At 54.2% G+C, this 23350-nt stretch overlaps 8 protein-coding genes across 8 annotated transcripts; 4 read left to right on the top strand and 4 right to left on the bottom strand.

Moving 5' to 3' along the window:
• Window positions 1-1928: 1928 nt before the first annotated feature.
• On the top strand, window positions 1929-2749 carry J4E85_004359 (uncharacterized protein; the record flags this gene model as incomplete). The annotated part of the gene is made up of 2 exons (XM_051468617.1): window positions 1929-2286; window positions 2382-2749. The coding sequence occupies 2 exons, from the start codon at window positions 1929-1931 to the stop codon at window positions 2747-2749; spliced, it is 726 nt and encodes a 241-aa protein (XP_051328209.1).
• An 898-nt stretch (window positions 2750-3647) lies between these two features.
• On the top strand, window positions 3648-5586 carry J4E85_004358 (uncharacterized protein; the record flags this gene model as incomplete). The annotated part of the gene is made up of 3 exons (XM_051468616.1): window positions 3648-4841; window positions 4891-5120; window positions 5172-5586. The coding sequence occupies 3 exons, from the start codon at window positions 3648-3650 to the stop codon at window positions 5584-5586; spliced, it is 1839 nt and encodes a 612-aa protein (XP_051328208.1).
• Window positions 5587-5920: 334 nt separating this feature from the next.
• J4E85_004357 (uncharacterized protein) lies at window positions 5921-7175 on the top strand (the record flags this gene model as incomplete). The annotated part of the gene is made up of 3 exons (XM_051468615.1): window positions 5921-6397; window positions 6619-7107; window positions 7158-7175. 3 exons carry the CDS (start codon window positions 5921-5923, stop codon window positions 7173-7175), a joined length of 984 nt encoding a protein of 327 aa, XP_051328207.1.
• Window positions 7176-7590: 415 nt separating this feature from the next.
• Window positions 7591-8889, top strand: J4E85_004356 (uncharacterized protein; the record flags this gene model as incomplete). The annotated part of the gene is made up of 2 exons (XM_051468614.1): window positions 7591-8185; window positions 8219-8889. 2 exons carry the CDS (start codon window positions 7591-7593, stop codon window positions 8887-8889), a joined length of 1266 nt encoding a protein of 421 aa, XP_051328206.1.
• A 2649-nt stretch (window positions 8890-11538) lies between these two features.
• On the bottom strand, window positions 11539-12088 carry RPL28 (60S ribosomal protein L28; the record flags this gene model as incomplete). The annotated part of the gene is made up of 3 exons (XM_051468613.1): window positions 11539-11819; window positions 11872-11986; window positions 12038-12088. 3 exons carry the CDS (start codon window positions 12086-12088, stop codon window positions 11539-11541), a joined length of 447 nt encoding a protein of 148 aa, XP_051328205.1.
• A 338-nt stretch (window positions 12089-12426) lies between these two features.
• Window positions 12427-15545, bottom strand: J4E85_004354 (uncharacterized protein; the record flags this gene model as incomplete). Its single annotated transcript, XM_051468612.1, has 2 exons — window positions 12427-12510; window positions 12564-15545. The coding sequence occupies 2 exons, from the start codon at window positions 15543-15545 to the stop codon at window positions 12427-12429; spliced, it is 3066 nt and encodes a 1021-aa protein (XP_051328204.1).
• A 595-nt stretch (window positions 15546-16140) lies between these two features.
• On the bottom strand, window positions 16141-16927 carry APS2 (AP-2 complex subunit sigma; the record flags this gene model as incomplete). The annotated part of the gene is made up of 4 exons (XM_051468611.1): window positions 16141-16473; window positions 16586-16615; window positions 16689-16710; window positions 16782-16927. The coding sequence occupies 4 exons, from the start codon at window positions 16925-16927 to the stop codon at window positions 16141-16143; spliced, it is 531 nt and encodes a 176-aa protein (XP_051328203.1).
• Window positions 16928-19780: 2853 nt separating this feature from the next.
• On the bottom strand, window positions 19781-21528 carry J4E85_004352 (uncharacterized protein; the record flags this gene model as incomplete). The annotated part of the gene is made up of 4 exons (XM_051468610.1): window positions 19781-20349; window positions 20402-20993; window positions 21044-21372; window positions 21459-21528. 4 exons carry the CDS (start codon window positions 21526-21528, stop codon window positions 19781-19783), a joined length of 1560 nt encoding a protein of 519 aa, XP_051328202.1.
• Window positions 21529-23350: the final 1822 nt, after the last annotated feature.

The following is a 23350-nucleotide window of genomic DNA, read 5'->3' as shown; positions in this document are numbered from 1 at the left end:
AGTTTCATGCAGCACACGGCCGGGATCTGGTTTGTTTGGTCAGACAGTATGTCTTTGACTGAAATGGTTGATAGTAGTATACAAATATATGAGAATCCCCTCGATATGCTTTCGCTGCTTCGACCAAACACGAGTGAGCACCAGTGGTGTTGCACGTTAATTGCAATTGGAATGCCATTTCCCTAATGGACAGATAGCAGTGATGGTTCCGTCCTGTTTTGTGCGACTGATGCCTTCCATAGCACCCACAGGCCCTCATGTTCAAGGTAGTCACGACAGATGCCAGCTTCTACGTCTATCGCGAGACCCAAACAAACTTCCTCCATCTCACACTCACCCCAACACACCTCACTGCATGACTACCCATCCACACCGAAGCATCGTTTGCTGTCACAACGTTATTGTATAGCACATCCTTATTATCAACTCACCATACTCTTGATCGGCATCACACTCACCACCACAACCAAGCTGTCTCGCAGCTCAGCACCAGCATAGCTGCATCCTGTGCAGTCCCTGCACACCTCCCCTACCACGCTCGACCTCCAGTCCTTCGCAACCTACATCACCCTCACCAGCGCCTTCAACGAGACCCGCAGTCCATGCAGCACCACACCCACTGAGTACATGCCCTTTGACACCCGACGGTCCAAAACAACTCAACCCAAACGCCACACGCGCACATACTGCCCAAGAATCACTCATAGACGCCGCACCATCTTCGACCAGGGCCACGACCCCCGAACAACTCACTTCACCGGCCGGCCTCTCACCTCCACCGAGCGACTACACGTAGCCCGCCAACGCCTCCGCAAGTTCGAAAAGACACAGTCCCGCAAAGCACAGCGGAAGACTTGGGTCCGTAACGGAAGAATCAATACGCCGAGCAAGCTCGACAGGATACACTTCAAGCTGAAGAGCATCTTCACCGGAAACTTCTGAGCACCTCCACGCCTGCACTCTTTCTCTGACGTCTTGAGAGTGTTTATGAGCACGACTGCAACTTGTGTAACAAGCTCTGTAGCCTCTGGTGTACTCCAAGCCCCCGTCCAAGGACAAGGCCGAACACTTTCGAATCACCGACCGAGAGCCACCAACCCACTCGAACCACGCGAGAGAAGGCGGATCATCGAAGAGCGACGACTACGCAAGCTTAGACGCCGAGAAGCTAGAGCGGAGAGACTAGCGAACCGTACGTTGAAGAAGGGACTTCGCGCTAAGATAGCCGATTTCTTTGGTATCTTCCGTCTTTGGTAGAAGACTACGACCGACCTTTTATGACCTGTGCAGCCACATCTAGAGGTTGTGGAGCTAGTACAGCGTGCGCACCGTCGGCGCCAGCAATCGCGAGCACGCCTGGTGTTTGCTCGTCTGCAAGCACACCCATCTGGGCACCTAGCTCTCCCAGTCGCCATATCACCGCAGGGGAGATAGAGGAACTGAAGAAGAAGAAAGAGGAGCGTGCAGAGAAGAAGCAACAACGGAAGGAGGTTCGAGACGAGGCCAAAGCAGACACCAAGGCCAAGCTCCCGGATACGACTAGCAAGAAGGCTAAGCTTCGACTGTACATCACCTTGCTCAAGCTCAGGTTTCATCTCTAGACTTGAGATTGGTTTCTCGTTCTGGACGACTAGATCCCACCTTTCATGTCACACGGAGATTGTGGAACTAGCACACATCACGCATCGAGCACACCATTCTCCACATCTTACAATACCAGTACCAATTTCACCACCAAGAACGGAACGGTAGGGCAGAGACTGAAGATCAAGCGTGCGCGAAAGAGGCGACAGCGGAAGGTAGTTCGAGACAAGGCCAAAGCAGACACCAAGGCCAAGATCCCACACGCGGGTAACAAGAAGACCAAACTTTGGCTCCGCGTCAACTTGCTCCGGCTCAAGCTTCACTTCGGAACTTAAGATCAGTATATGGCAGACGGCGGTGATTGTGGTAGCGCTAGCTATAGCTCCGGCGACTGTGGTGGCGGCGACTCCGGCGGTTGCAGCACATCCCATACCGCAGGTGACGGAGGTGACGGCGGCAGCTACTCAGGCGGAGATTCAGGAACCGATTACATCCCACAAGGCTCCTCCTCGTCCAGCCGACCATTAACAGCAGAGGAGCGTGCGGAACGGGACCGCAAACGCAAAGAAGATCAAGAGGAGTACGAGCGTAAGCGAGCGGAAAAAAAAGAGAAGAAGCAACAAAGGAGGGCAGTCCGAGCCGAGACGGCTACTGCAGTCAAAGCGAAGCGCCACGAGGCGGCTAAGCTGAAGGAGAAGATACGTCTGACTGCCACGCTTCTTACACTCAAGCTCCATCTTTGAGCGACGCCAGACACACTTCAAGGCTTTGAATGGAGTCTTCATTCGTCGCCGCAGATTCTGGAACGACATCGTCAGGCGATTGCGGAACGACATCTGGAGATCGCGGAGCCGATTCGAAAGGCGATACTGGTGACTGTGGTGCTGATTCAGGGAAAGACTGTGCCGACACAGAACCTCATCCGACTGAACGAGAATACAAGTACACCGACTTCGCCGCTACACCCCAGACAGACACTGCCGGTCCTTCCACCTCGTCGCAGTCGAAGACACAACCAGATACTAGCACACCAGAAGAACGACAGCAACGAGAAGAGCGTAAACAAGCGAGGGCGCAGAAGAAGGAAAAGAGAAAGGAACAGACAAAGAAGTTTCTGAACAGCGCCAAAGCTGTTGCTGAGAACATCATCAAGGGCAAGTTTTGAGGCGTCCGCTGAACGGTCGAGACTTGTATACGGCTCCACAAGCTCGAGTCCAGGACATACCGATCATTTGCGCGGATGGGGGCCAGTATTCGCAGTAGTCGGAGCGTGCGATTCTCTCACGACACAGACACAAGCCGTCAATCAGTGGCAGACTTCTCTCGCTGGCCGGGAGTGTACATCCATCCAGGGAACTTTGTACACGCCGCCGACAGACCGAAAGACGAAGAAGCGTGGCAGAGGTGTCGCAACAGTTTCAGAAGACTGAAGGCTCGTGTCCGCAAGAGGAGGGCTGAACGAACCGACTCGCATGGCAAACGTCGGTAGTTTCGACATTCCTCGCCCTAACGCGGGTGAGCACACCTTCTATCAGAACATCACCTGTTATGTTCACGTCTACGCGCCGACTACTGTACACCAAAATACCCCGTACGCGGCGCCAGAGACTCATGCCGCGGTGGGAAGCTCATGCGAATCGGATCCAACGCTGTCAGTGCCCGAGAATCTAGGCGGAGTCGCTGCCAACCTCCGTCTTATTGACCTCGAGAGGGTGAAACGAAGACGACCCGGAAAGAGACAAGCCCTTATCGAGTGGACAATCAGGAAGCTTCAGAGGTTACTCCACAAGGTGACCTAAAGCGGACAGTCGCGAATGCGGTGGCATCGAGACCATGCTGGCAAAGCCCGTCGAGCTCGACGGCCTTTCGGGCGACGTCGAATCGCATTCAAGTGGAACAAGCGACGCGAGAGATTTTGGCGTTGGCGTCGACTTCATTTCCTGGCGTTGAAGTATTGGGTGGCTGGCGTCGCGTGTCGCTGGTCCAAGGTCGCTCGGAAGTGAGCACAGACCGCCCGCAACTGTGCATTGGCACCAGAACTGCTGCTCGCCATACTTCACGTCATGTTCGCCCGCACCACCCGCAACACTCTTGCTGCAGCCTCGAAACAGCCCTACATATGTCATACATGTCTGCGCCGGACTAGACAGTCTCAATTGGGCGTTGTCCATCTTCCCACGCGTCACACAGCACGGTCTCTCCACACTGAGACGCAGCCACCACCGACCCAGGATGGTACAGCCTTTCGAAAGCAGCTGAAAGATGCTGCGAAGCAACAGAAGAAAGAGAAAAGTGCCTTTTCTGGCGCCTCAAAGTCCTCGAAAAAGGGCAAAGATGTGCGACTAGAGAAGTGGGAGTTGACGGTTGGAATCGAAGTCCATGCCGAACTCAACACTGCGCGGAAGCTTTTCTCAGGTGCTGCGACCTCAGTCAGCGAGGCACCCAATACTCATGTCTCCTTGTTCGACGTCGCCTTCCCCGGTACTCAGCCTCACTTCCAGAAGGAAACCCTCCTACCCGCCCTCCGCGCCGCCATAGCCTTCCAGTGCGAGATACAGCCCAAGAGCAGCTTCGACCGCAAGCACTACTTCTACCGAGATCAGCCCTCGGGCTACCAGATCACGCAGTACTACGAGCCCTTCGCGACGAACGGCAAGATTACCCTGTACCCTCATGACTTCCCGCCTGGCGCTGCCCCGCAACCTGGGCCCGTCGAGATTGGCATCAAGCAGATACAAATGGAGCAGGATACCGCAAAGACCGTGCAGCAACCCCCTTCGACCCACCTACTCGACTTCAACCGCGTCTCGCATCCTCTAATCGAAATCATCACTCTCCCTCAGATCCACGATCCCACGGTCGCTGCTGTCGTCGTTCGCAAGATACAAAACATACTCAAGGCTGTCAATGCCTGCACAACGGGCATGGAGTTGGGCGGACTGCGTGCCGATGTCAACGTATCAGTTCGTCAACGGGCAGGGGAGTCATCTGACTATAGTCACTCATACCACGGTGTTACTGGTCTGGGTCAACGGACTGAGATCAAGAACCTGGCAAGCGTCAAGGCTGTCGAAGACGCCATCATCGCAGAACGTGATCGACAAATCGACTTGCTCGAGGGCGGAGGTGTCGTTGAGGGCGAGACTCGCGGATGGACTCTTGGAAGCAAGACTACCAAACGTCTCCGAGGCAAAGAGGGTGAGATCGACTATCGCTATATGCCGGACCCAGACATTGCTCCTGTCATCATTGGAAATGTAAGCACAGGCACTAATTTTGGCATGAACGCTGTGCTAATATTATCAGGATCTTGTTGAACACCTCCGGAACACCCTTCCCAAACTGCCGGATGTGAACGTGGACATGCTCGCCAACACATACGGACTCACTACCAAGGATGCCATCACACTTCTCTCCATGGACGACGGCGAACGGTTGGAGTATTACCTAGAAGTCATTCGCTGCCTGGTCCGTCAAACCGAGCAGCACGAGCAAGACGTTCCGCTGGAAACCCTGGGCAAGATCACTGGGAACTGGTATGTTCATCTGCCATGATATGGGTCGGGATCAAACTAACGTATGACTAGGGTGTTGATGGAACTCGGCTCTCTCTTCCAAGACGAACCTTGGGACCCTAACCGCGTCCCAGCCGACTATCTCGCCGGTGTCATCTCGCACATACGTCGCAAAGAGGTCACGTCGCCTTCCGCAAAACGCCTACTCGCCATCAAATTTGAGGGAGATCAGCGCAGCGTATCTGAAGTCGTTCACCAAGAGAACCTTCTCTTGCAACCCCTCAGCCAGGAAGAGTACGTCAAACTAGCACAGACTCTACTAGAAGAGAAACCCGACATGGTTCGCGACATCACCGAAAAGGGCCAAGTCAAGAAAGTCGGCTGGTTCGTGGGACAAATGGTGATGCGTGCTCCGGATGGGAGTGTCGAGCCAGACAAGGCGAAGGAGGTACTGCTGAACTTGCTGGGTGGAGGAGAAAAGGCGTAGTGATGATGTGGATACCCTAATAAACCATATTGCTATTGTTGACGGTGCATATTGCTTTTGTGCCTTATGTGACTGATGGTTATATGGCTATAAGGGTCCAATGTACGGGTAAGGATGTCAAAACCACTGACGTTTGACAGCCCAACAACCTCTCAACCCACCGACTCAGCCAGCCCACAAGAGTGCGACCCTCGTGTCTCGCTTCCACAGTATGAGTGCCCACAGCGCACGGTGACAAGCTCGCAATTTGGGAGTCGGCTCAGGTCCCAGCCAAGCGACCGCGGGTGCAACACTTCTGTCATTAGCCATCAACACCCGCATACATCAATCCGCGATGTCACCCGAACAAACCGCCGCATACCTCGCCCGCTTCCGCGACCGCATCGCCACTATCCGCCAGAACGTAACTGTCGTCTCCCTCAAAGGCAAGTTCGCAAACCCCATCCGCCGCAGAGAAGACCTGGGACGCAGGGGAGATAATGCACGAACGGCACTGTCTGCGTCGCTGGGTCTGTATTATACTGGCGTGGATAAGTCGGAGGAGGATCTGAGGGATGTGAGTCCCGTGGGGTGGGGGGATGGGGATGGTGATGGGGATGGGGATGAAGATTGTGATGGGGATGAGGATGGAAGGTCTGATAGCATGGAACCTCTGCGGAATCGCGATCGAGATTCCAGCAGAGGGGATATCAACGACGGGACGTGGGGTGGAGAATGGGAGTTAGATATGGATAGGGAGGAGGAGCGGTTGATGCGTATGGAGCACCGGATTGCGGAAGAGCGTGAAGAGAGTGTATCGGGTGGGGAAAAGGTTGGAGTGGGAGGAGTTGGAGGGGGGGAGATGTATGTGGCGTATCATAGTATTAATAGTGGGGCGGCGAGGAGGAGGGGGTTGGATGAGGTGCAGAGGATGTATGAGGGTGGGGGGAGGTACGCTACGGTATGTTAATGAGTGCTAGGGGTGAGGAAGGGGTGATTGGATGGAGACTGACTGGTGTATAGGTTGGGAGGAAGAAAGGAAGAGAGTTGCAGAGTATGCTAAGGGATCTGGGGGCTGAGGAGTGGAATGGGGGAGGGGCAGATGAAGAGGCGCGAGATGAAGAAGCGCAGGACGAGGAAGCGCAAGACGAAGAAGCGCAGAACGAAGAACCGCCAGACGAAAAACCATCCCATACTGCTACCCAAGACGAAGAGAACGAAGACGAAGAACCACCCTATCCCGCCAGCCAAGGAAACGAAGACTCCATCTCCCTCCCCTCAAACCCCTACCCCGAAGACGACTTCCTCCTCCCCCTAACCCGACAACCCGCACGAACCACACCTCCCCCGCCCTTCCCCTCCCCTCCCAACCTAATCATCCACCCAAACTCCTCACCGGGACTATCGATTCCATCACCCGGACCATCGATACCATCAAACCCTTACCCAGAAGACGCACCGTCCTCACCAACCCCCTCTTCCCAGCCCCCTCCACCACCACCACCCCGACCCACACAATCCCCATCCCCATACTACCGCGCTGTAACACCGCCTACACCGCACGCTCGCTTCCCGATATATCCTTGTGACAGAACGATCTCGCCTATTAGTCCGTTTAATGCGAGTAGGCATTTGATTTCTGCGGAGGGGACGGCGTCGAGCCTGAGTTACCGGATTGAGCATCGACGAGAAGGAAATGATGGATACAACAATGATGGTGATGGTGTAGAAGGGGGGTATACGTATGCGCCTAATCATCCTTATCACGGTATGAGTGCTCAAGAGACGAGCGAGTATTGGCTTGGGCTTGAGGGGTATCATACGGAGAGTGAGCGCAATTTGAGGAGAAGGGGTGAAGGGAGGGGCAGAAGACGGACGGTGTCTTCGCCTGTGCAGTATGATGCAGAGAGGGTGTTTGGGTCTGTGGGGGAGAGTTATCAGGGTGGTGGTGTAGATGGTGATGGGGCACGTGAGGATGAGGTTCGGCGGCGGTATTTGGACGCTTTGACTGGTGAAGAGAGAAGGATGGCGGAGCAGGAAGAAGAGGAAGAATTCGCCATGAGAACCGCATCTGGAGAAACCAACGCAGGGAGGAAGAACATGATGAACCGGCTCCTAAGCACCTTTGCATGTCGACCCGGAACCGTCACACCACTACACACCACCATCCCCAACCCAAACGACACAAACACACCCACCACACCCACCACACCCACCGTACCCACAACCCCAAAGAAATACACCATAGCCTACCTCTCCCACAAAATAGGCCGAACCCAAAAAAGACAAGAAGAAGCAAAGCTCCGAGAACGCCTCATGGCCCTCCGCCTAGCCGAACCATCTGCGCCGCAAACCCACCACATCGAAGACATCAACAACCCCACAGAAATCCCCGTACTCATCCCCAAACCCAAAGCGAAGAGGAGAAAAGACAGCACACAGCCCAACCCACCTTCTCTTGTCCCAAACCTAGAAAGCCGGACGCAGAGTGTTATTGGTCCGCCCGTTGGTCTTTCGCAGATGATTCAGAGGGCGCCGGGGAGTGTTAGGGTGGTTACGCCTTTGCCTGTTTCTGTAACTGTGTCGGATGTAGAGGTTGAGGTTGAAGGGGTTGAGGAGAGTGAGCAGAGAGGACCTAGACAAGAGCACTCAGGCTCGAGTCTCTCCGACCGATTGCGGCAAACGCAACTTGAAGATTTACCTCTGCAACAGGATGCAGCAAGGGAGATACGGGATTTGATGATGGCGCTTGAACGGGATCAAAACCATCTTATCACCAAGCCTACGCCGCATCCGCATAGCGGCACAGCACCCCACGATCCCAACACGAACGCACCAGCTAGCCAGAAAGCAGATGAATTACCCGCTGGTTTCTCGACTTCATCACCCCAGGCCAGTGTTTCCCCCCACGAAACTCTTGAACGACACTTCCGCACACAACGCCAAGTCAATGAGCGTTTCATCCGTCCCATTCGTGCGATAACTTCGCAGTCGAGTAGTCGGACGCTGCCGAGGAGCTATCGGGTACCGGAGGGGCATGGTGGAGGGAGGGGTGTGCTGAGGGTTACTAACGCGGTTGTGCAGGGAGAGGATATTGGAGGGGTTGGAGAGGGAGAGGGAGAGAGAAATGAGGGAGGTGAGGCGGAGGAAGAAGGTGTTAATGATGCCGGTAATGGCGGTAGCGGTGCGAGTAGTACCGCTGAGAATCAGCAAGCTGATGCGGGGGAGTTGGAGACGGGTGCAGAAGAGAAGGGGGAGAATTTGCTTCAAAACAACAACAACGGTGATGAGGATTGTGGCAAGGATATCCCAGAGGCTGGATGAGCGATACCCAGGTCGGTCGTGCTATGAGTACAGCCCATCTTGACTCTAATTGTACCGTTGACATTACGTCTGTTGCTACTTCTGCTCAAAACCGAATTATCAAGCTAGAGGATAGATGCATTGGAGCTGTGGTTCCCAGACCGCTTGCGATCCCTGAATTTTTACGTGATGGAAATGGCTGCCAATAAGGCGTCACCATCGAAGTAGTAATAGGAACCGCGTTGACTTTGAGTATATAAGAAGATGGTCGCTGGGGACGTGCGGGACTGATAGTTCTTGTTGTCTACATTGACTCATTGAGTGCGCCGTGATGACCCGTGCTTGCTGAATCACATGCACGTGTACTGTGCCGCATATACTTTCCACCTTGCACCCCTCAACCTTTTTCCTTCCATTAAGATCGCAATCCCAGGATGAGTGTCCGTTCTCGACTCCCTGCATTACAGGTCGGTTCAATTGCTCAAAGCCAGGTACTTGAGCATCTACCGCGCGTGTGCATTGCCAAAGCTGAATAGTAGTCGCAAGGCCGCGCCTCGTGATCAAACAGGAGAAAGGCAACGAACCTCCTTGCTGACATGGAATGAGATACGTAAGATCAGTCGATTTACACCAAGTTTCTACAGCTGATCGGTACTGTAGCGAGTTGGTACCAGTACATATCACCATTGGATTAGTCCATCATCGACATACGCTCATTAGTATCAGAGACAATGAGTACATTCTATCAAGCTACCGGTAACGCTCCCGTAACCCCCTCTATTAGGACGGCTTCTAAAAAGAGCGATACACAGGCCCGTCTCAAACTCCTATACCCAGTCCTTAAGAAGCATCTTCAATATCCACAACGAAACAGGTAAGCTATCACCCATTACCTGCCTACAAAAGACAAACTGACCACTCTCTCCAGCAAACATATTCTCGCATCTCATCAGCTCAGTACTATTCTTCACTCTCCCCATCCCCGTATACTATACGCTGCAGCAGCCAAGATACACCACAGCAACCACAGCCGACGTCATAGTCTACGCAACCTTCTTCTTCGGTGTCGGCATTTGCTTTGCACTGTCCGCAACGTAAGTCCCGCATCACACATTCCCATCCACTCGGCGCCTAAGAAGTTGGCTAACACACAAACCCAGTTTCCACATCATCGCCAACCACAGCAAAACCGTCCACATCTTCGGTAACCAGCTCGACTACGTACGTAACCCACCCCCACCAACCTCCACCAATCCACCACATCCAACTAACTACCTCAGCTCGGCATAGTAATACTAATATGGTGTTCCACCATCCCAAGTGTACACTACGGTTTCTACTGTTCCCCCCACCTACAAACAACATACTACACTCTCGCCTCCGTCTTAGCAGGAGCTTGTATCTACGCAACGCTCCACCCAGCGTTCCGTCGCCCGGAATATCGTCCGTACCGCGCGGCCATGTATGCGGGTCTTGGTCTCTCGTTCGTCGTTCCTGTTGTGCATGGTTTACTGGAGTTTGGTGTGGAGACGCAGATGGGGAGGATGAGTTTGGATTGGATGGTGGTGATGGCGGTGTGCAATCTTACTGGGGGTGTGGTTTACGCTATGAGAGTATGTTGATGAGCCGCAAGAAATATTCTATGTGGAAAGAAAGGAATAGGGAACTGACTACATGCAGATACCGGAGAAATGGTATCCGTACCGGTTTGATGTCTGGGGTTCGAGTCATCAGATTATGCATTGCTTGGTTGTTTGTGCTGGTGTTGCGCATTTGTGCGGTCTGCTGAGGGCATTTGACCATGTTCATGGGCATGGAGATGTTTGTGCGGTGTGACGAGGGCTACGTTGTTATACATATAGTACTCAACGCACACGTCCAGCGTGTCAAGCGGCAGCTTAGCCGTATCTTTCAGCAGCATGTTCCAACCCTTACGCAGTACGTTAACGATGGTAAGGCGATATAAGTGCAGATCGAAGCGCTTGATGAACTCCAGTTTGCGAAGGACGTACGCAGCGTCAAGTGTTCGAGATGACCAGCTTCACACACGGAAGAGAGTAAGATTGTAAAAATGTGATTGAGCGATGTTTGATTGCTGATTGACGTGAACGAATGAGCACGCCCAAATGACCCTGAGCGGTTATTGAGATCGGTGGCATGGTAGACAGAGTGCATGATCGCACGCGCATTTTCGATGCGACTAAATTACTCCAGTCAATGTAATTGAATCGACGCCAGCGCTTGGAGCGCAAAATGCGTTGTCTGGATGACAGTCGTTCAGACCAAGAAGTACGCGGTATACTGGACTCATCAAGTTAGTACCACAGAATTTTCACCTCACAGCACGCAGAGCCAGAACATCACGACGTCACGACATCATGGAGGCAGCCATGCGATAGCATAGCGATGCCGAACCACATCCACGCATAGCATGGACGGGATAGCCAAAGGCCCAAGGTTTGTTCAGGAACGGTCATATTGTCTATGAAACATTCCTCAGCCACCACGCTGACGCAAGTCAACGCAGACCCGTTTTTAGGGTAACTGCGGACTTGAAGATCCATCCCAATAATTGCCGTTATGGTATCCTTTTGTATCATTCCGAGACGCCGTTTCATGCACAATCGTGTTGTGTGAGTGATGGTTGATCGTATCGTATCGTTCTGTCGCTTATGCGACGAGCTGAACGACACCACCAGCCTCCTTGATCTTCTTCTCAGCCTCAGCGGAGACGTAGCGGGCGCGGACGACGATGGGGACAGCGGGGAGACGACCCTTTCCGAGGACCTTGGAGTAACCGTAGTCGAGGAGGTTGAGGACGGGCGCGTTGCCGGACTTGTTGGCGAGGTACTCGGCGCGCTTCTCGGCGGGGATGAGCGACCAGAGCTTGTCGAGGTTGATGACGGGCTTCCAGAAGAGGTTCTGCATCTTGTGGAAGTACCTCATACCGACTGCACGAAGTCAGTGTTTGTCTCACATGCACTTCGTACACTCATAACTTACCCTTTCCGAAGTAACCAGGATGGTACTTGTCGATGTTGGTCTGGTGGTGATGTTGACCACCAGCCATACCACGACCACCGGGATGCTTCCTGTGCTTTCCGACACGTCCGTGACCCTGGATGCCGAGTTAGCACTATACAAGAGGGCTTCGCGGATAGTAACTTACGGCGGAGACGTGACCTCGGTGCTTGCGGGTCTTGGTTAGGCGGGTAGGCATCTTTGCGTCGTGATGCTGTGGGTTAGTTGTCGAGCGAAAGTTCGATCGAGGGACGGCGCTGGCGATTTTCTTCGTTGAGCGGAAAAGCTAAGCGAGGTGCGCTAGTGGTGGTCACGTGCGGGATCCTTGTCGCATCGTCACGGCGGTGCGTCCGCATATCGACGAGGTCGCGGAGAGAGGAACATCAAAGTGCGCAGGATGAAAGCATGATCGGAGAAATGTTGGGTGTTGAATTGAATACGTGGGTGTCGTCTTTCAGTAGTAATACTCCGCCGGTTCCCCACTATCGCTATGCAATACAGACTTCATTCATCGACGTCGCTGCGTTCTCTACTACCCTACCCCCAGTACGGTGTCCGCAGGCCCACAAAAGTCGAGCCAACACCATCACCCGAGTCCTCCTTCTTGCGCTGTCCAGCAAGCTATTCAAAGTCAGCATTCGCGTTCCGAAGTAACACCATCAGATGCCAAGTACCTCTAACTGAATATGCCTATGCACATGCACAAGCCAATCCACATAACTCTGCGCCTCATTATTCCGATCCTCATACAACAACCTCGCAAACTCGTATTCCGCACCATCAAGCCCCTGTCTTGCAAGTTGGATGGTAAGCGCCTTGGACGCCCTCGTAGCTTCGAGGTACTGCAGAATATTCCTGACTTGGGCGTTGAGGTGGGTTTCGAGGACAGGGAGGGTAGACTGGAAGGGATCGAGCGCTTTTAGACTGTTGTTGCCTTCGCCGAAGAGGTCTTCGAGGAGGTTGGGTGAGACTTGGGTGTGCAGCCATAGGAGGCAGACTTGGCCGTTGTCGACGATGTAGGCGCCGCCTTCTTCGACTTTGGAGAAGGAGGCTCGGATGTTTTCTGGCATTACGAGATGGCCCTTTTCGTTTGCGAAACCGTCGCGCGCGTCGAGGTTGTGGATTGCGATGATACGGGGGTAGAGGTATAATGACATCTCTAGAGGTCCCATCGACTTGATCATGCGCATGTCGTGGACTCTTCGGTCGGTGGGCTCTTTGCCGCCCTTGAAGGCTCTTGACTTGATTAGTCCGAGAATGTACATGCCGAACTCCTTCAGGTTCTCTGGGAGCACGAGTTGTCCAGGAGGATTGTTGCCAGTGAAGTTCTTCCTGTAACCAGCAAGAATGTCGACAGTCTTCTCCGTCAAGGCTCCCCTAATCTCCTTGAGGTTCTTCTCTGTCATGCGAGCAGCAGCTTCCTTGGCGATGATGTTTACGACGGCATCCTGATCGACGAACTTCATGCATTCACCAGTGTTCGGGCTGACACTGGCCACGATGTTCGTGCACCGCACTCGTCGCTCACCGTTGGCTGCCGTGTATAGTAGCGCACTTTGGAAGTGAGCATCAAGCTTTGGATCCAGTTTGCCATCGTAGCTGAACATGACACCAATAGCCTTGTCGGCGTCAATGACTCCGAACTCTAGATCGGCGCCAAAAGTGTGGTGGTAGAAGTTTCCGTGGTAGGCAGAGACCTGCAGGCCATTTGAGCAGCGAACCTTCATCAGCGCTTGATATCCGGTTTCTCGCGTGACTGTGTGCTGGATCTCCTTGGATAGTTTCAGGATATCCCTTGGCGCATGGAAGTTGGGGTAGTAGAAGACTTCTCCACCTGTTACAGCAGAAACGTGGCCAATCGTCGCAATGTCGAGGTACCCTCCACTGGGCGCAGCAAGGAAAAAGTCCACACCAATACCATTCTGCACCATCTTCTCGGCAACCTTCTTGAACCCAGGATGCTCAGTCTGAAGAAGCTTCTTCTCAGCATCGGTGTTGTGTACATTGTTGTCCTCACGTAGCATCAGCCGACCAGGACCCCAAGTCGGAAGCGCAGCCAAAGAGCACACAATCTTTCCGCCTGTAGCCGACAATGCTGCCACGGCAGAGTTCAAGCAAGGTAATAACGCTGGCTCTGGATTCTTGACTTCAGAGAACATGGTGGGTAGCTGTGCGAGAAGTGATGTGATGACGCTCTTACACTCCACGGGGTCGACGAACAAGCCTTCGCTGAAGGGTAGGAAGGGATCTTCGAGGTCAGACATGACGAGCATTTGAGCGCTCGTCAAGCTGGCGTTGAGGTTGTAAAAGTGCATCTCCTTGTCGTATGTGACGATGCCCACTTTAGCACCCTTTGGTATCCGAGTCGTAGTCTCGGCGCCCTCTGCCTCTGCTTCTTCGCCATAGAGCGCTTTCACGATGCCTTCACAAAAGCCATGGAGGAAACCACGGTTTACAGCCTCGGCGGTCACATCGACGAGGAACAACCACCGTAGACCGACAGGCTCTTTCGACCAGTATTCCTTGGGTACGAGGAAGTCGACAGTGCCCAAAGTGAGCTCCGGCCGTTGTAGTCTGTCTATCCGGACGCCAGACTGATCGGTAGGCGCAAAGTATTCACCGGGAACGTCGCCCGGGTATGTACACAGGTTGCACACGACCTTGTTTCCGCCAGCCTTGAACTGCATAAACGGATTGATGTACGCGCGACACCTTGCACATCGTGGTGGACCGGACTCGCCAAAGTCCAATACGGGTATAGCTTGCTCGCCTTCTTGTTGAGCAGCAAGCGGCTGCAAGACCATACCAAGCGGTAACGAAGTCGCAGCAAGGGCTTGCGCAGTGAGTGGAATGTTGTTCATGGTCAAACGTGCGAACTTAGGTGAGGAGTTGCCCTGGTCAAAGGCTACGAAGGGGACCGTGGCGGGAGGCGGTAGGTGGTGCTCCATAGTCGGGTATACGTTCTCTAGGTAGTACTTCGCCGGCGCATCGCGCGACTTCGGTATGCTGGGAATCTGCTCGGGATCTACACGTCCTTGAGCTGATCCAACCGCCGCTCCTCCACTCTGATGTGGTGCTGCCGGTGTTCTCGCAGCGTACTGCATAGGTGAAGCCTGCGATCCAGGACTGAAGATAGGGTTTACGGGTGCGGGAAACTGGCTCATGGCGGGAGTGATCTGAGGCTCCATCCATTGCGCTCCTCCGACTTGAGGCGAGTTTTGGTATTGTGTAGGTGTGCCATTCTGCGGCGCTCCGTTGAACGCCGGTGAACTTCCTCCAGGCCCTTCAATATTATGATATGCATGTCTGTTCTTCTTCTTGTGCTTGGGTTGTGCCGCCTGATCCATGCCCAGCCCAACTGCTCCCATTTGCCCCGCGAGGTTGTTCATATCTTGGTCGCCCTGGTACTGAGGTTGGCCCTGCAGCGCCGACTGGTCGGGGAAATAACCTTCTTGCTGGACTGGTGTGCCATATTGCGCTGGTGTGCCGGCGTACTGATTCGGCGGCTGGGCCATGGCCGGGCTGCCCGTCTGTTGGTAGCCAGGAGGGCCCGCAGCGACTGGTGGGCGCGATTTGTTGGGCTCGTCTGGTCTGCCGGGTCCGTTCGGGTTTGGAGAGCCCGTGCCGAGGGCGTGGTATGCGGCGAACTCAGACATGGTCGCGGCGCGGGGATGATGCAGTGGATTCGACGGACGGGACGATTCGAGGCGGGTCAGGCGTGTGGCGGAGGAACAACGGGGCGCGGAATGGTGTTAGAGATGTTCATATCATGGGGCGAGCATGCTGGGGGGATTTTGGGCACAGGCGGAGGGACAGATCTCGAAGTACCAAGGTTGATGATGTGGCTATTTTCTAGACCTCTGCTTCCATCATAAGAGCGCGTCCGTGCGCTCCCTCACATGCAAGAACGACAGGGTCCATTCACTTGCGTGTCACCGAATGTAGAAGCAGGACAGATTTTCGTGAACGGTGTGTTTGCAGGCATCGCTAAGATATGCAAGCGATTGTCCCTGCTGTTCCTTCCGGCCAAATCTTGGTACCGAATCAGCCTCGGGGTCTACCAGCCCACCATGGAGATGTGGGCTCTTCAAATGCTCGCGCAAGACCCCTCAGCGCGGCTATACACGCGACTCCCTCATGTACCCTCTGCAGCGCATGGTTACTACCTCATTCCTCTTATCTGAGCCGAGGCGCCAGGCGAAGCAGGCCCAGCTCCACCCCATGATACAGTATATCCCGCCCATCATCCATCTACTCCAGTTTATCCAAATGCGCCAACCTCGTCAGCACAACCTGTTTACTCGTCTCCTCAATCTCACCCGCCAAAAACACCTCATCCAGTATCGCATACACCTTGTAGAAATTAAACACCAAGTCCAGCTCACACACGTTCCCGAAGAAGGCATCTAGCACCTCGACGAAGAAGTGTATGGCTTCCAGATAGGCGAGTTCGTTGTCGTTTGTGTCGACGCAGGCGCAGAAGAAGAGGCCGGCGTAGCGGCGGTACACGATCTTGGACATGTTGCGGAACTCGACGAAGTTGGATTGGTGTTTTTGGTCGCGTGGGGCGATGAGGCGGTGGACCTGTGGATGGGGTTTAGTTGAGTTCGGAGGGTCGGTAGGGCGGTGGGTTCGAGAGTTAGGTAGGCGTCGGAGGTGAGGAGGATGGATGGGTAGGAAGGAGGGTATCGCATACCTCGCCCTTTAACTTGACTTTCTCTTCATCCTGCATAATTGTTAGCTACTGCGACTTCTCTCAATATGCTTCTGAGTCTCAACTCACACTGTACGGCGCATACCACTTCGCCAATCTTGTCTTCCCTCTACAACTCATTAGCTCTCCATACTACACGACCTCTCCAACCCTCCTCTGCACGAACATCCTAACTTACTGCCTATTCTGAATGAGGATGAACGAGAGCACCATCTTCGCAATGTGCCTCGTGGAATCAGGCTCGGCGCGCTGTGGGGAGAAGTGAAGGTGCAATAATGATGGCGCGGCGGCGGCGTCGAGGGCGCGACTTCCGTGAAGGGACATGGCCCAAGCGTCAAGGGTCAGGCACAGGCGCATCCCTGCAGGAACGTGGGCGCTGGCGGACCTGGGACGGAAGTGCCACTTTTAGCCGCAGGAAATCCTCACATTGAGATTTCCCATGTTTTCCTTTGGAATTGCGTAGCGCTGCTGATCCTGCTTTCATGATCAAGACATGTAATTATGAATTAAAGAAGGCCGACTAATCAGCAAAAACCCCATCTCACACAGAACACCCCCTACTCCCCACCCGACACAGTGGCGCAAACCCCTCCACTAACATATCCTCATCATCCAACCTAACCTGATCCTCCATCCTCTCCTCCACATTCCCCATCACCACATGCCCCGTCTCAGCATATCTCTTATCAACCGAGCCATTCATTCTAGACCTCGATTTCACGCGTCGATACCGCCTTCTGCTCACCAACGCCTTGAGCGAGTCCACCGCTGACGAAGACGAAGACGAGGATTCGGCTTGCGATGACGAAGATGAAGGCTCGTTGCTTGTGTTATCGGGAAGAGCAGGATCAAAACTCCCCATAACAACATCCCCATCCCCATCTCTCCTCACACCCACCACATCCCCACCCCCTTCTCCCTCCCCCTCCTTATCCTCCTTCTCAAACCTCGAAAGCGGACTCCCACCCCGTTCCCCAGCACCCTTCCTCCGCTCCGCACTCGCCCTCAACGCAGTCCAAAGATTCGTCTTGACAACCTTTCTCGATGTGACCGGACTAATTGGAGTTCCCAGTTTGACGGTACCCTCAGGCAACGTGTTGATAGGAGCAGTCAGTGTAGGCATACTGTTGTTGTTGTTGGCGCTTTCGTTACTGGGGAAGACGGAGGGGAAGACAGAGTCAACAGGTGTGTGTATGCCGAACTTTTTGCCCCAGCGGCATTCGGAGGGGTAGTCGCATGTATTCCAGCAGTCTTGCTGCTTCTCTGCCACTGCCACTTTATTCCAGCAGTCTTGCTTGCCTTGCACTCCAGCCCTGCCACTGTGTTTCGGTCCACCCCTCCGCCACCGCCCAATCGTTTTCCAGCCTTCGTAGTCGAACTCGCTCGGACAAGCACGATGGTTCCGTTGTTTCCTTTTATTACTTGACTTCCGCCAGGATTTGATAGTCGTGCTGCCGCTGCAGAAATGGTGGCCGTCTTCGAGACAGCGGCGCGTTACGCCGAGACGGTAGTGGTGGTGGCATTGGTGGCATTTCCACATCCAGGGTAAGGGACTTGATGGTGCGTCATCTTCAGGTGTTGGATAGCCGGGAGGGGTTTGTGGAGTTGGTCTGTGGGCTTGCTGGCGGAAGGGAAGAGGAGGTGTGAGAGGTGTGCGCGGCGAGAATGGCGATGGTGGGATGGAGAGAAATGAGGATTTGAAGGGTGTTGCGAAGATTTGGAGAGAGTCTTTTGCTTTTCTTCCTGGCATGCTGGAAGCTCTTGGTTCAAATTACTTGACGTAGAAGGGGAGTTGGTCGCGATGTCGACCACTCGACGTTGCGATTTCTCATCTTACACGAGTACCTACCTTTTCTACAGACATCCCTAACATCAGCCTCCATCGCCTCCTGAGCTGCACTACTTCTTTGAGCATTTCCCACGAGGCGTTGTTACGAGCATCGACCCAAGCTGCGTTCAACAGCGGCCTTTGTCATCGTAGCTCAGCCCTACGCGGGGCCACGCAACCACACACGAACAAAGAGGAATGCGTTCGTGATCGAGACATCAGACTTCAAGGCCAACAGAACGGACAAAGGATACGGCTCGAGATCTTGCACAAGACTACCATTATTTCTTAGCGTGTTCCATCTCCTTAACCCCCATCCAATGACATCACACCTCATATCTAATTCCGTCACACACCATCACGATGCGAGATCAACATTCAACTTCAAGTATCGATCGAAGCTTTGCACGTGAGTTGTCTTTAGTCTACTGCACAGCCTCCCCCACACGCACCCGCCTCACCGGTACACCCATGCCCACACGCACACCCAGAGATAAGGTTGTCCAACGGCGCAGTTTCCAGATCGGCGAGGTATCGTAGTTCCCGCTTTCCATCCCAACACTCTTGTTCGCGATCGAGACCACTGGATCAAATGAAATCCAATAGTCTTGGCTTGGAAATAGGCTGCGCATACAACAACCAGTCAAATCAGTCGAACCGCATATGCAGATAATGTACGTAGCGCATATCCAACACTCTTCTTTCATACGCCGCTGGGAGTTGAGATAAGCCATCCCCACCGCACCTCAGCACATCGCTACCACAATGCGCGATAGAGATACACATCTTCGATATCTACGGTAAAAGGCTGCGTCGTCCTTGCATCGTGCAGATGTCAAGCCCACTTCAGTGGTAGCTTCGGTGGTAGCGTTGGTGCGTTGACATCATCTTGCCTGCGTAAATCTGGGGTTCACAGTCTGGAGGAGCGGGAAAAGATAAGAAAGTGAGGAGAGTAGGCTTGGCGTCGTTGTGTAGTCAATTCTATTCGTCGAATGGGGGGAGTCGATCGTGCTTAGCATGATAAGAAAGGCTGGGCGCGTGTCGGTGATGTGGAATGTGTTGATATAGGTTATGGGCGAGTTTGAAGTGATTTGGAATACACATGGGGAATTGCCAGATGGGAGCGATAATGATGTTTGATGTATCCATTCTCGAATTATGTACAATACATGCGGAAAAGAAAAAAAACTGTAATACAATCATCTAAATGTATATGATCAAAAAGCACAGCTCAAAGACCGCGGGGAGGAGCAGCGCAAGGTGGTATCTCGAAACGGGTAATGACTCAAAAAAGTCGCAAGCAACAAATCCAAATCAGATCAATGCGCAGCAGCAAAGAGAAAAGGCCCTTAAGTTTGAACCTGCTTCTCGTGCTCGGAGCCCATGGCCATCGCGTGCCTGTCGCCCGCAATGCCCGTGTGCTCGTGGCCTGAGCTGTGTTCCGATGGTGCCTTGCCCTCGAGCATCTGGCTGTGCTGGGGGATGCCGTGGCGCTCGCCTTGGGGTACAGAGTGCTCGCCGTCGATGGGCTCGCCCTTAGCAGGAGTCCATGCGAGGTAGTCACGGCGGACCTCGACGTAGTCGTAGGCGAATTCGCCGAGCTGGTCGTCGTCCATACCGAGGAGCTCGGCCTCTTCAGATGCGCGCAGCTTGAGGCCGGGGATCTTGTCGATGACGAAGGCGAGGATGGCGCTGACGACGAAGGAGTACGCGGTTACGGCGACGATGTAGGCGATTTGCTTGTAGATCGCGGCGGGCTCGCCGGTGATGGCACCAGCGGTAAGGCCGTTGTTGACTCCGTCGAGTCCGATGATGTAGTCGGCACCGAAGATTCCGTTGAAGAAAAGACCCCACATTCCAGCGACGCCGTGCTCAGCGAAGACATCGAGAGAATCGTCGATCTTGATCCAGAACTTGACTAGAGAGATGTTAGCGAGCTGTTCGCGGAAAGGGTTCGACAAGGTACATACTCTTGGTGGCAAAGTTAGCAACAATACCGGTGGTAATACCGAGGATGACGCTGGCCCATGGGGGCAAGAAACCGGAAGCGGGAGTAGCAGCGACAAGTCCGGAGATGACACCTGAGCACCATCCGACCATGGACCACTTGCGAGCAAGACGCCAATCGAGGAGAACCCAAGTCATAGCGGCGAACATGGCGGTAAGGTTGCTGTTCCAGCATGCCATGACAGCACGGAGGTTGGCGCCGAAAGCGGAACCACCGTTGAAGCCCAACCAGCCGAACCACAGGAAGACGGTTCCGAGGGTGATCAAGGAGACGTTGTGAGGGCGGAAGTTGAGCATCATCTTCTCCTGGCGACGTCCGAGAATCATGGAGTAGGCGAGGGCTGTGCAACCGGAGACAATCTCGACGGGACCACCACCGGCGTAGTCAAGTCCACCCCATGCGAAGAACCAGCCGTTTGCGTTCCAGGCCCAGTATGCGACGGGGCAGTATACGATCGTGGCCCAGAGCCAGATGAAGACCATCATGGGGATTAAGCGACCGCGCTCAGCAACGCAACCGACGACGATGGCAGCAGTGACAGCGCAGAATTGCATCTGGATTGTGTTAGTTCGTCGAAACCGGTTCATAGTAAAGGTTTTCGTACCTGGTAGAAGGAGTACAGCAACTCTGGGATCAAAGGACTACCGGGGCTGGGATGAGCCAGAACGCCCTTGAGACCGAACTTGTCGAGGTTTCCGATGAAACCGTTCGTTGAGGGTCCGAAAGCGAGCGAGTATCCCCAGAAGTACCATTGGAAGGTGATGACGGAGGCGGAGAACATGCAGGCCCAGATGAGGGAGAGGGCGGACTTTCTGCGAGCAAGACCGGAGTAGAGGAATGCGAGACCAGGAACCATGATCATCACCATGGCCGAAGCCACGAGGATGTAGGCCTGGTCACCCGCAGAGAACCATTGGTTCAAGTTCTCGGTGACTGAAGTTCATGTTAGCCTTCTGTCGCACACGATGCTGATGTTGCGCTCGGCACGTGCGCAATGGTACTTGGGGACTTGTACTCACCAGAGTCACCACCAGTGATATCATCGGTGCCATTGAACTGCGCCGGAGGGCCGACCCACGAGTACGACATGGTGAGGGAAGTCCTAGGGGATTGTCGGGGTACTAAGGAGATCTGGGGTCCTTAAGTACTATGGGGAAAGGGAGGACGGTTCCACGGTAGGGCCTGTGGAACTGTGGAAGAAAAGAGAAGGAATCAAAAGCTGGATCGGTGCCAGTAATATAAGCTGCTACAGGGAGATTCCGGAAGCCCTACTGTAGATTACGGTAGATGCGCCGGGACCTTTATGGGTGGAACTTGCTGTACTACTCTTATCTATCCTGGTCCACGGGCCATCACTCGAGGCAAAATAGACGAGGGTACATCACCCACAGCCGCGACCGTCGTGGGGTTCGCGTTAGATCCAGCCATGGAGCTTTGTTCTTTTTCTGCCGCGATTGATCGGAGCTGCGTCATTGCTGTCTCTAACGATCTAACGCCTTATCTCGCCGGCTCGCTGCTCTGCAAACATGTGACGGCGAAGCAGACGTGATAAGGCGCAACGCCCACCCACACCGGCGGCCACGTCGCGTCAGCTTGTAGGGACAGGCCTCGCGCGGCGCCTCTCACCACGGGCTCAACACGAATTCGCATAACGATTGCAGGCAACGCCAGTTTCATCCGGGGCGGAAGGCTTGGCGAGTGGGTGGTCCAGGTTGCGTGTGTCAATTGCATTTCTGGCCAGAGATAAGAGAACCGCGTCGCCCAATCAGCTGCCGCCTCGGAGATCGAGCGCGCTAGCTGCTTTGGGTGCCGCATCTTCGCCGGCCGTCGCGACGCGTTCTCTCCAACGCCACCCCGTCCCTGGCCATGTGTTTATGCGATTCACGTACGTTGTGTGCGATAAGACGACCACGGCGGTTTGCTGCCATCCTCCTCGTGTCTAGTGCATCTCACCCCAGGTCTCGCGACATCGAGGCACCGCAGTCGGGCGAACATCGGGCGCCCAACGACCATTCGACACCCAATCTTTTGGGTTTTTAGGTCTTGCCGTTGCGACACGGCGCTACTGAGCGCACGCCCTGCAGAAGGCCCGCGGCGTGCAAAATCCGGCTGTGGTTGAGCAGATCGAGACACCCGTCCGACCGGCCATCGTCTGTGGTTCTTCAACTGACCGCGGCCACTGTCGTACCGTATCTTACCGCATGTAGTAACGAGTCTCCACAAAGGCAGCAGCTAACCTCGTCAAACGCCCAAACTGGGACTATTTTCGAACCAGCTCAGAGTTATTTCCAACGAGCCAGGCAACATGCCGGAGCGCGAAGATTGTGAGACCCTGGTTCCCGATGCCCGTGTCCGCATACTCTGAGGCGAGCTCGACCTGGAATGCCTGCCAGCAGCTTACTCTGAGAGTGGGAGGCATCTCAGAAGCAATCAAACCTTCGTCTTTCTTTGTATCTACGCGCTGACACGAAACAACTTCAAAGGCATGACCAGCTGAAGCCGTTGTGTTCTTTTGCACCACGACCCGTGCGGCGTGGCATGCAGTAGGGCTCAGCTGCATGTCAGCCTCCCGTACCCGTCCGGCAACCCTTGGCGGCAAACTGTCGCGAAAGCATGTGAGTGTCCCCAGAAGCGAGGCGGTGGGTCTCAAGGCCGCCGTGGTGGGCTCGTGGAGAGGTCGATACTGTGGCACACGTCTGGCGTGGGGAAACTGGAATTGGACACAGCAGCATCGTTGGCTCGCACGCGACCAGCCACTTTCCACATATTTCGCATCCTTGATTGGCATTCCGCGCCATCTTTATTGACGGGTGGGATTGTACTTGTTTATCTCGACGTATCGCATGTTGTGCAATTCAAGCACGTTTCGTAGGATGCGAAAACCCGCCGGCCCAATGGCTGCGCTCCGAAG

The sequence above is a fragment of the Alternaria conjuncta genome (assembly GCF_024043145.1).
Source record: "Alternaria conjuncta strain BMP 0040 chromosome Unknown scaffold_5, whole genome shotgun sequence".
NCBI classification, from domain to species: domain Eukaryota; kingdom Fungi; phylum Ascomycota; class Dothideomycetes; order Pleosporales; family Pleosporaceae; genus Alternaria; species Alternaria conjuncta.
Note: the sequence above shows the minus strand (reverse complement) of the source record. Positions and strands in the feature narration are given on the sequence as shown.